Consider the following 12,732-nt stretch of genomic DNA (forward strand, 5'->3'; position numbering starts at 1 on the left):
TTCTTCATTCTTTCTGACCATTTGAGCTTATAAAACTTAAACTTTATTTATTCATTTTTTTTTAATGAGCAATCGTTTCGCTTGATAAGACCCTTATTCATCGTCTGGTGTCGTTTAAAGCCCTTTGAACAGTTTGCACTAAAACTGTCTTTTGGACCTTGAATCGTTTGGTTCCCATTGAAGTCCATTATATGGAGAAAATCCTGGAATGTTTTCATCAAAAACCTTCATTTCTTTTTGACTGAAGAAAGAATGACATGGACATCTTGGATGACATGGGGGTGAGTAAATTATCAGCAAAAGTATTTTTTTTTAAAGTGAACTACTCCTTTAAAACGAATTGCATTATTACGAATTTGCACTGTAACAGGAAGGGGCTGGACATATCAATCAGCCCCTGCCCTTTTTAAAAATAGCCAATCTAATCTCCTCCATATCCAACCCGATCTCACGACCAAGTCGTACGAATTCGACGAATGATTAAAAAGTGGCTAATTCGTAACAATTCATACGACCTCACTCGTACGAATTAATACGATTTTGCTAAATCGTACATATTTTACGAATTGGCCAATTCGTATGAATTCGTACGAATGACCTACCCCTTACCCCGCCCCTAAACTTAACCATCACGTGGGTTTAGACAAATCGTACGAATTAGTATGAGTGAGGTCGTACGAATTAGACACTTTTTAATCATGCGTCGAATTCGTACGAATTGGTCGTGAGATAGTGTTGCCATATCTCATTATAATACAGGATTCTGTGCAGAGCTCAAACGGGTCCGATACCTGTTCTGTTCTGTTCTCGATCACATGATCCGCTCTGTGTGTCTGTCTCTGGACCGAAGCGGTGGTTCATGCGACACTAACGTCAAACCAGACTTCATTCGCCACAAAGCATTTTAGCCTACACTATCTGAATCGTCCCCTATCCCCAATAGTGCACTATGTGCCATTCACCATGTAGAAAACATATTATGTTTGAATAAGTGACCAATTTCAGCGGCAGCTTCAGTTAGTTATAATGAAGGGGGCGGAGTTTTGGATTCTAGAGAGCATTTGATTGGGCAGAAAATCTAATGAGAAGCTGAAGTGCAGAGTGATGTCATCAAAATCATTATTCCATATTGGCGGAAGAGAAAGACAAAGTTTTGAATGCTTACATCTTCTATATGAAATTTTGCCATTGTTTTGGAGCACACTAGCTGATAGATTTAGTAAAGAATATAATTTCCATACTAAAAGCAACAAACAAAAAAAAAGATTTCATGTGGGCTAGGCTACTATTTTTGTCATGTTCAAAACCAAGACAGTATAGTATTTTATGCTAATATAACACTCACCCATCATCCATCTAGTCTTGATTAATAGACTTGGTGTCCTTGAGCAACACTAGACACTTGTTTTATGATCAATAAAACGGATGTATCGGTGTAATCTGGGCTACCCTGCTTCCCTCCCTTGATCTCATTAGATCGCACGCTTGCTCGGATTATGTTTGTGTAGGGGATTATTGGACAGGAACAGCAGACATGACTTTGGACGTGCTTTCTGCATGCGGTTTCACGAGTTTCCACTCGAGTACTCATCACGGCACACTGATTTACCTCAGCCTCGAATACCCTGACTTGTTTTCTCACACCTGACGGTCTTGTGCATCATGGCAGACATTCCCCAGCTGATTAAAATCGGCGTTTCGCTGAAAACCACCCCGAATAACGGACCCGTGTTCTTCAAATCGGACGGGACGAGATTCGGTCAGAGCAGAACCATCAAATTACTGACGGGAACGAAATACAAGGTCGACGTGGTCGTTAAACCGGGAGCAGTCGAGGCGACGTGAGTATTTGCCTTAGTCAAATTGTAAGTGAATTTATTTTGATTCTATTGTTTGCATAACGATTAGTTCGCATCAACGTTGTCAGAATAGCTCGTTTATTTTGTGTAGTGATGCAAAATTAAATGACCACCATTGATGGATACCAAAGTACGTTGACATATATTTTAGACTATAGTGGTATTCAAAACGTAGCTATTTAAAAAAAAAATAGGCTACCATGGTGTAGTGAAAAAAAAAATATCTAGAAGCACTATATTGGATGTATATCTGCATATGCCATGGGATGCCATGATTGTTGTAGGTTTATCCTACAGGATTGTGTGTTCATCTCATGCACTGACAGATTGCTTCCTTTGGCAGTCAAATCCAGACGATTAAAGCCATCAACTATGTCTGTCTGACTGGCTGCATGTTGCAATGTTTGTATCCTTTTCTGTTACACAAATATATCTAATGTCTGTCAAATCAAAATGATGTTGCAATCTGAATATCTTGAGATTAACAATAAAGCAGTAATAACAATAAATATGAAATAATCATATTTTTTAAATATGATGGTTTCAGTGTAAATAGGGTGAATATCTCTAAGGTGGCCACCAAATTTAATGATGTTTCCCACCTGAATCTAACCATGTCATGTCAACAAATGGAAAAGTCAGCCAGCCGTTTAATATCATGTTTATTATTGTGCCTTTCTTTCACCCCAGCAATACATATATATATATATAAACAGTAACATATATATATATTCTAATATGTACATATTCTTATTATTGAAAAAAGTGTTGCTTTAATTAGCTTGAACAAAACTGAAAATCATCAACAAGACCTTTGACTCGAAATATATTCATCCATTTTAGCGATTCTCATTTGCTACTTAAATCTACAAAAGTGACATCTTGAAAAGTGTTTGTCAGTCTCCCTCTCTCACGCCTCATTCCTCAGATCCATGACCGTCGGTGGCGTGACGTTCCCATTGGAGCAACAGTCGAAAGACCCTCAGTCTGTAGTGTACACTGGGATGTATGACACCGAGGGAGTTACACACACCAAAAGTGGAGAAAGGCAACCTGTTCAAGTCAACATACAGGTGAGATTCACATTTGAAAGGTAAGAAGTACACCATTTGAACACATAGCCTATAAAACACATTATAAAAGGTTCTTTATTGGCATCTATGGTTCTATTAAGGAGGAGTAAAAATCCTGATAATTTACTCTCCCCCACGTCATCCAAGATGTTCATGTCTTTCTATCTTCAGTCGAAAAGAAATGAAGGTTTTTGAGGAACACACTCCAGGATGTTTCTCCATATAGTGACTTCAATGGGGTCCAATAAATGTTGAAGGTCCAGATGTGAGTTTCAGTGGACCAGCGGACATTTGTAACAAAATAAAATAAACATTTTTAACCACAAATGCTCATCTTGCATGTCCACGAGTTCATCACGTTGAAAGGTCATGCGTGTTCTGGTTCGGAAATGTAGAGTAGGAAAATCGTCCCACTCGTTGTTTTCCCTTTTATTTTTATTTATTTTTTGGTAAATGCCGGGTCACTTCGTAAACACTGGGTCAGTTCTTCCTCCTACGTCCCGCTTGACCTTTCAACCTGATCATGTAATGTGTGTCGCATCACAGCTAGTTCAAGACCAGCATTTGTGGTTAAAAAGTATTAATGTTTTTTTGTTTTATAAAATGTCCACTGGTTCGATTAGATCATCAGACTCGTATTCCTCGGCTGGATCGTGTCGAGACTTTGAAGCTGCACTGAAACTCACATCTGGACCTCTTTTTCTTATCACTGCGAAAACACCCTTTGCGAACAAGAGTTGCAGCTGAAGTGTGTGATGTTTCTGTGCGTGACAGTTCACTCGGGCTGGTCTTTTCGAGACCGTCTGGCAGGTCAAGTTCTACAACTACAATAAGAGGGACCACTGCCAATGGGGGAACAGCTTCAACAGCATCGAGTACGAGTGCAAGCCCAACGACACGCGCACACTCATGTGGATCAACAAAGAGCTGTTTCTGTGAAAGTGTGTGCGTGAAGACAATCTTACGAAGAGCTTGAAATCTCACCACTGTCCTAGAAACAAGAATGAGCGGATAGCCTTTCCTAAGGACGTATTAAAGTAGCGATTGTGATTAAGTAAACGTTTTATTAGATTTGTCTGCTGGAGAATCAGATCACTGTATTTGTCTGTTGTAGTGTTTGTCTTTTTTGCAGTTCCTTCCAGTTGTCTACCTCTGAAGAACCTCGTAAGGATGAAGTTTACTTTTATAAACGAGTTTACAGATTTTATATAGATTTTATGATATAATTGTTATTATACCGTTTGTTAATGTAGCATTTTCATAGTAAATTTTACTTATATGAATATACCTTCTGTAGTATGTATTTTTATGAGTATTTTGTCACGGTGCATTGTGATATATGTGCAATAATTGTTAGTGGATGTATTTTTCCATATTTTTGCAATTTTCAAAACGGCAATATTCTATCAAATAAAAAACAAAAATGCAATGTGATATAACAATATATTATATAACCGAGTGGTCTTGAACTTTATACTGACACTCATTCCTGTGTATTTTATAGTGGACTTCACAGTGCAGTGGCTGATTTAGCTCAGAATGTCCTCCCTGTTAAATCAGACAAACCTAGTGATTGTGAAATGAATTCATACTTAAAGTTGAAGTATTGCATTTAAAGTACTTTGGTAATGTTTTATATATTGTTTCCCATTTAAATCCAGTTCATATTAAAGTAATAATGTAATTATTTTGCCCACCCTGGTATTATTTTGTACATTCTGTTATTATTTTGCCCACCCTGTAATTATTTTGTACATTTATTATTTTTCCCACCCTGTTATTATTTTGTCCACAATTATTATTTTGCCAACCCTGTAATTATTTTGTCCACCTTGTTATTATTTTACCTACCCTGTTATTATTTTGCCAACCCTGTTATTATTTTGCCCACCCGGTAATTATTTTGCCCACCCTGTTATTATTTTGCCCACCCTGTTATTATTTTGCCAAACTGTTATTATTTTGTCCACAATTATTATTTAGTCCACACTGTTATTATTTTGCCCACCCTGTTATTATTTTGTCCACTCTGTTATTATTTTGCCCACCCTGTTATTATTTTGTCCACTCTGTTATTATTTTGCCCACCCTGTTATTATTTTGTCCACTCTGTTATTATTTTGCCCACCCTGTTATTATTTTGTCCACTCTGTTATTATTTTGTCCACTCTGTTATTATTTTGTCCACTCATGATTATTTTGCCCACTCTTTTATTATTTTGTCCACTCCATTATTATTTTGTCGACTGTTATTATTTTGTCCACTCCATTATTATTTGCCCACCGTTATTATTTTGTCGACTGTTATTATTTTGTCCACTCCATTATTATTTGCCCACCGTTATTATTTTGTCGACTGTTATTATTTTGTCCACTCCATTATTATTTGCCCACCGTTATTATTTTGTCCACCCTGTTATTATTTTGTCCACCCTGTTATTATTTTGCCCACTCCATTATTATTTTGTCCACTCTGTTATTATTTTGCCCACCCTGTTATTATTTTGTCCACTCTGTTATTATTTTGTCCACTCCATTATTTTGTGCACTTTGTTATTATTTTGCCCACTCTGTTCTTATTTTGTCCACTCCATTATTATTTTGTCCACCCTGTTATTATTTTGTCCACTCCATTATTATTTGCCCACCGTTATTATTTTGTCCACCCTGTTATTATTTGCCTGCCCTGTTATTATTTTGTCCACTCCATTATTATTTGCCCACCCTGTTATTATTTTGTCCACCCTGTTATTTTGTCCACTCCATTATTATTTGCCCACTCCGTTATTATTTTGTCTACCCTGTAATTAATTATTTTGTCCACTCTGTTATTATTTTGCCCACCCAACATTTTTTAAAAATCAGCAAAAAATATAGATACAAATAAATCATTGACCATGAAAAATTACTAGAGGAGCTCTCAATAGTGCAATATTTTAAAAATAAACAAAAACACTTTTTTGTGGCATTTGTATCTAAACTGACACATGTAAAATTATGCGTCTGTGAGAGAGTCAATTACAATTCATACACATTTTTTGTTAATATTTTGATAATTTATTAACTGATATGCTCTTAAAGGAACAAACGCATGTGAGTTGTCTAAGATAATGTACACAGTTCCCATAAATTAGAAGGGTGGACATTTTTGATCTTCCATTTAATTTATTTTGATTAATAAAGGGTTACATTTATTTACCTGAGCTTGAACAAAGTCATTTTTCAAACTTTTTACATCACCATATCATGACTACACATTATACAGTTTGATTTTCTACATTTTATGATAGCCAAAAGTGAAATGCAGTCCAGCAGGTGGCGCTGCAGCCTAGTGTTCTTAGAAACATCAAGAGGATTATGTTTTAGTATGTTCATGAAACATGTTAAGACCTTCCCATCTTAAAAGGGGTAAGACCATAAGACCACACTAAGACCTTAGAGTAAGGTGCGGTAAGACAACTTTAAACCATATGGTTAACCTAAACTTTTGAAATCTCAATCAATCAGATTAGCTTTTAACATTTACGTAAAATATCTCACAGATGTGCCAGTGGAAAAGTATGCATATAATATCAGACAAACAGCCACATTTTGTTATAATACTGCTATGATGGCCTTATTGTATGAGAAGTCAGAATTATTACAGTATCGATAAAGTGAAGTCCTCATTCATTTTGAAATTTGATGCTTGAATTTCCAGTCCTGTTTATACAGTTTAAACTGGTGCTACTTTAAGAAAGCACTTTAATATGACGCTATACCAGACAGAATACAGAATAACATGTTCTATAGAGTATATTATAATAATATACATGTTTTAAAATGATTGCGTTTAACATTTAATTAATATGTGAAGTCAAATCAATAATAATCAATTCAATATATAATATATCAATAGATATATTAAATCATATATATATATATATATATATATATATATATTAAATAGATATATTAAAAAATACATTATCAAATCAATAGATAATATAACTATATATAATATAGCAAAACATCACAAAATTCATCTCATCCATTGGTATCACTGATGCTTGTGCTAACAGGTAGCTTATATGAAATTATATTTATGAAATAAAAAGCCCTACATTTCTCGCATTGAATATTTGAATGTTTTAGGAGGGACATGAAAATGAACCATCACTGAACTTGCTTAAGCTGGACTGCGATGCTATTTTCTTATAGAAACAAACTTGGTTGGATTATTTTCCTGTTATTTCTGTAAAGCTGCTTTGAAACACTCAGTATTGTAAAAAGCACAATTTAAATAAATGTGACTTGACTTAAATAGGAATGACCCAAACTCCAGTGATTTGTGTGTTCGTCATGCCGGGAAAGTCGTATTTACGAGTTGAACGCACATGAAAAACACCATAAAGTCAAATAAATACGAGTGGGAAGCTCTGGATTTTATTTAAAGGGATAGTTCATCCAAAAATGTTGTCAACATTGACTCACCCCCATGTTGTTCCAAACCTCTACGAGTTTCTTTCTTATTCTTATAAGAAGATATTTTAAAGATGTTGGTAACAGTTGACGCCACGCATTGACTTATATTTTTACCAAGTCAATGGCTATTGATAACTGTTTGATTAACACCATTCTTTAAAATATCATCTTCTGTGTTCCACATAAGAAAGAAATTCATACAAGTTTATAAAATCTTGAGGATCAGTAAATGATGACAGCATTTTCCTTGTCAAAACTATCCCCTTTAAAAGGTATTTAGCAGTTTTTGTCAGACTTGTGTCAGTTTTGTCAAAGGTATTTGGCTAGTTTTTTAAAACAAAATAAGCTACTCGCTCAGAATTTAATAGCATTATAATATAACAATATAATATGTAACGAAAGTGACTTCATAAATTAAAACATTAAAAAGAACAGCACACCTGATGCACATTCTTTGTTCTTCATTTTCTGGGAGTTTAAAAACCTTACTGTATTTTTGTATAGTTAAATATACCTTACGAATTCAACCATGGTGTTTTATTATAGGCAAGTAAAAGTTTAGTAACCATAGTTTTTTGGCAGATTGTGTACCATTTGTATAACCACACTTTTACAACAAGTCTACCATGGTTAAACTATGGTTAGTGTAGCAAAACCATGATTAATTTGTAGTTACCATGTTTTTTTTTTCTACCAAGGGGGGTAGAACTTTGGTAGTATACAATATAGCCTATAGAATTTACATCTTAACACATCATGGTTAATTTTCGTAAGGGAAGAGAAGGAGCGCCGCCATCTTGCTCCGACGAAAGTGACTTGAATGCATATATGACGTCAAATAAATGACTTCTCAATTCGTAAATACGATCTTCCCAGGAGGACTTGACTTCCACGCATCATTAGTTCGCCTGCATTGTGGAGGGGCTTTCCTTGAAACGCAAATTGTTATATATGTGTGTGTGTAAGTGTGATAGTGCGTTTGTGTGAGGGTGAAGCCTGTTGTTGGTGATGATGGGGCTAAGGTTACCCGGATGTAGTGTACCGAAGGCCCGCCCATCAGCGCTTCTTGACCTCGCCTCTTTCGGCTCGCGTCCAATAGCAGCGCGCCTCCTAGGCTCCTCCCCATCCCCGCCCTGCGGCTCGTGCTCGCGTCGCTACTGCAGTGAAACCCACGGAAACAGACGGAAAATAGGTTACGCTTCTGATGTATCAAAACCAGCATTTTTTTTGACAAAACAACGAGACCAAGAGCAGAATTTTCCTCTTATATTTGTGCTGTCATTTATTGCTGTTCATTTCCGAGGGGGAATTCCGTCGCACAGGCAGCAACATGGTAAGAAACGCATTCGCAGCACTGTAAACAAATAGCAGATATCGGTTTCAAATGCATCCTGAATGTTCAACGTGAGGTCGAGCTGTCCAAACACGAAGATTTACGGGTTTCCTATCGTGCATCTGCCAGATTGTGAATGTGTGTATCCATTGCTGGTCTAATTCATGCAAAGTGGTTGCAAAGCCATTGCAGAACTAAATGCTAACCTGAGTCAGTCAGTGCTGAATGTGCTGTCTTGTGTGATGCTGTTTGGCATTTAACGTTAAAGCCAGAGCTATTAAGCTTGACATTAGTTATTAAGAACATCTCCATTTTCACTATTGTGATAAATAAGAGAACTGTTATCCAATGCATGCCATAAGGCGCAGACCATTTGTATAGTTCTTTGAATTATGTAGGTGTGCATTGTATAATATACTTGAACGGGTGCAGTAATGGTCATTATTTTGTAGTGAAATGCTTCTTGTCCATATTGCAAAAAATGTTGTGATGGTATCTGATGGTAAAACCACCATGATATTGAATGATTACCATATTCATGTCGGCTACTATAGTATTTGCATGGTGCTTTAAAGAATACCAATGGTAATACTACAGTATTGTCTAAATGTTCTGTCATCAACACCAATGCAATAATTGTCTGTTCTCTCTGTTTCACTAGAAATTGTATAGTGAAATTTAGCTTTTCAGATTCTCAGTAAATGTCATGATTGACAAATTGCAATGCAAGTCATAAACATGCCATTATAGAAGCAACCTTCTCGCTGAATCATATTTGCTTTAGTTCTTTTGTAAGTTGACAAATATAAAGTGCTATTTCCTGACAAGGCCACTTAGGCTTGGATGAATATTACATATCTTCAGATTTACAGTATATCAATCAGTACAGATGGTGTGCAAGCCCTTGACATCAGATTAGTCAAATTAGAAAAACAAACAAGGTAGTTTGTGAATATTTTAATTTAAGTTTGTTAACTGGAACAAAAAACGTGTTCTGCTCCATGGCCTTCGGGGTTCGGCGTTTTAATAAAACCGTACGCCATAGTCTGTCTTTTTCTGGAAGAGTCTTGAGACAAAGTCAAACTAGTATCATGTCTAACACACTTCTGTCAACTTGAGGTCAAACGGCAACCCTGAAACATTGAGTTTGTGTTGTGACATGTTGGGAAAATAATCTAAATATCAATCTTCATTCAGTGCAATGTGGTCCTGCTGCATATTCAGAGCCTTACACAATAATCCAGACCCTTGACTACAGGTGAAACTCGAAAAACAAGAATATCGTGCATTATATAGACTTATTACATGCAAAGTGAGATATTTCAAGCCTTTATTTGTTATAATTTTGATGATTATGATTTATTTTTAATAACACCAAGAAATTAAACATTAACAACTTATCCTTATTGATATCTAATAAAGTGAACAAATACTGGTTACACTTTATTTTAAGGTGACATAATTGCATTGTATTGTTAATTAAACGTACTTACTAGGGCTGTCAAACGATTAATCGCATCCAAAATAAAAGTTTGTGTTTACATAATATATGTGGGTGCACTGTGTATAATTATTTATATATATAAATACACACACATGCTTGCCTATATTTAAGAAATATTTTCACATATATACTGTATATAGATTTATATATAATTTATATTATATAAATATACAAATATATATATACAAAATAATTATACACAGTGCACCCACATATATTATGTAAACACAAACTTATATTTTGGATGCAGCCCTAGTACTACTTACTATAGACTTATGGTTAGGTTTGGGTTAAAGGTTAGTTACTTTTAATTATGCATCATTTACTGTTATTACTGAAGTAGGTGTAGTAAAGTGTCAATGTCACCTATAGTGTTACCCAAATCCTTTTATTTTCTGCATTACTGAAATCATAGATCCATAGGTTTACTTCAAGCACTTAAGAATTAGTATTAGTATTAATATTAGTATTAGTCTGAACAGGGTTTCAAGCAAGGGCTGATTATCGTAAGGTCTGGTGTATAATGCCGTTTATTCTATCAGGAATCGCCCACCTGAACCGGACCAGCATTTACATATATATTTAATCATTTTTACATGCGTCTGTCTGACCGGTAAAGTGATCCATCACAGTTTATTGTTCCTGTGTGGAGTTTAGATCAATAGGAATGCTAGCGGATAGCTTTCTCCAGTCATATCTCTCCCTCTCTCACACACACACACACACACACACCAGCAGAGGCCTGCTATCTGCTGTTTATGATCATTAGTCATTTATTGTGGGCATCATGACAGAGAAGGAAGAATAATCATATTGGTTATGTCCACTTTATTACTCATGCTTGCAATTTTACTTTTAGTAGAAAATAATAATCTTTAGCCAGTGTTTCGTGAATCTAGTCTACTTTTAGCTTAATGAATCTGAGAGAATCTTACAGAAATCATCAGTTCAGCTCAAGTTTATTTGTATAGCATTTTTCACAATATGATTTGTTTCAAAGCAGCTCCACAGAAAATGCTTGCAGTTAGAGTGTATCAATGTAAGTGATATACAGATACGATAGGCTATATTAGTTAAATGGCCATCTGATCAGTTATTTAATGTAACCGTGATTACTGCGCTCTTTAAAAAAGGCTCAAGGGGGAGACAAAAGACATAAGCCTTTTTAACACACACAATATTTAAAGTTCGCTTAAATTCCGCCTGTAGTCAACAATTTTATCCCTTGAAATCAGCAAAATGACTTATTTAAAAAAAATCCTTGGGAAAAAATTCTTCATGCCATAAACTAGATTGAAAGTAATTTGACATCCTGTTCTGTTAATATGCAGATGAGCCCCGCCTCCACTCACTCACTCACTCAGAGATCCACTGGTTGACGATCACACATTGATCTGATTGGTTACAAGGTCGTTTGTGACGTCAGAAACACCAGCGATTTCACACCGTGTTTTTGAGACTGTCTTTGGTTCACTGCAGTTTTAAGGAGGAAATACTCAGCAATGCTGTCCACTTATCAACTTACACATGGTGTGTGTTAAAGCATTTTAAAAACACCACATACACACATAAACAACATTAAAAGCTGGATTTTCACCATAGGGAGAATTTAAAGGGATAGTTCACTTTGAAATTAATATTTGGTATGTTTCATCTTACCTCAAGGGCATCCAAGATGTAGGTGTCTTTGTTTCCGCAATAGTTTCAATTTTAATATTTTTAGGTCAAACCGTTCGTGTCTGCACAGCCATGCAGCCACACAGCCACGTCCATCCACATCGCTATTCATCTGTGTGTTTTGGACAACAGTGTGTGGCTTGGATGTGGCTGCCCCGCTGGACTTGATTCACCAACTTTTGCTCAGTCCTAAAAAAATCAAGACTTGTAGTCAAGACTGCCTAAACCGAGACCAAGACACTACCAAGACCAGAGGGTATTGAGACCAAGACAGACCGAGACCGAGACATAGACCAAGATAGACCAAGACAAGACCAAGACAGACCAGGTTCAGACTGAGACCAAGTTGAGACCGAGACCAGTCTCTGGTCAGTCCTAAAAAAATATAGACTTGTAGTCAAGACCGCCTAAACTGAGACCAAGACACTACCAAGACAAGAGGGTATCGAGACCAAGACACTACCAAGACAAGAGGGTATCGAGCCCAAGACAGACCGAGACAAAGACCAAGATAGACCGAGACGAGACCAAGACAAGACCAAGACAGATCAAGTTCAGACTGAGACCAAGTTGAGACCGAGACCAGTCTCTGGTCAGTCCTAAAAAAATTTAGACTTGTAGTCAAGACCGCCTAAACTGAGACCAAGACACTACCAAGACCAGAGGGTATTGAGACTAAAACACTACCAAGACCAGAGGGTATTGAGACCAAGACACTACCGGGACCAGAGGGTATTGAGACCAAGACACTACCGGGACCAGAGGGTATCGAGACCAAGACACTACCAAGACCAGAGGGTATCGAGACCAAGACACTACCGG

At 36.3% G+C, this 12,732-nt stretch overlaps 2 protein-coding genes across 2 annotated transcripts in view; both read left to right on the top strand.

Annotated features, from left to right (window-relative positions):
* The first annotated feature begins 764 nt into the window (after positions 1-764).
* Positions 765-5,244, top strand: cnrip1b (cannabinoid receptor interacting protein 1b). Its single transcript, XM_039690616.2, has 3 exons — positions 765-1,841; positions 2,788-2,932; positions 3,707-5,244. The coding sequence occupies exons 1-3, from the start codon at positions 1,663-1,665 to the stop codon at positions 3,869-3,871; spliced, it is 489 nt and encodes a 162-aa protein (XP_039546550.1). The 5' UTR covers positions 765-1,662; the 3' UTR covers positions 3,872-5,244.
* A 3,287-nt stretch (positions 5,245-8,531) lies between these two features.
* Positions 8,532-12,732, top strand: part of ppp3r1a (protein phosphatase 3, regulatory subunit B, alpha a) — a 28,164-nt gene continuing 23,963 nt past the window's right edge. Inside the window, exon 1 of the mRNA XM_039690615.2 lies at positions 8,532-8,729. Within this exon, the coding sequence (XP_039546549.1) occupies positions 8,727-8,729 (3 nt within the window). The 5' untranslated portion in view covers positions 8,532-8,726. The remainder of the gene's footprint in view (positions 8,730-12,732) is intronic.

The sequence above is a fragment of the Pimephales promelas genome, chromosome 11 (genome assembly GCF_988280905.1).
Source record: "Pimephales promelas chromosome 11, fPimPro1.hap1.1, whole genome shotgun sequence".
NCBI lineage: Eukaryota > Metazoa > Chordata > Actinopteri > Cypriniformes > Leuciscidae > Pimephales > Pimephales promelas.

Coding starts and splice junctions, on each gene's coding strand:
- cnrip1b (XM_039690616.2), top strand. CDS start 1,663: ATGGCAGACATTCCCCAGCTGATTAAAATCGGCGTTTCGCTGAAAACC. Junction 1,842..2,787: donor CCGGGAGCAGTCGAGGCGAC/GTGAGTATTTGC, acceptor CTCATTCCTCAG/ATCCATGACCGTCGGTGGCG. Junction 2,933..3,706: donor CTGTTCAAGTCAACATACAG/GTGAGATTCACA, acceptor TGTGCGTGACAG/TTCACTCGGGCTGGTCTTTT.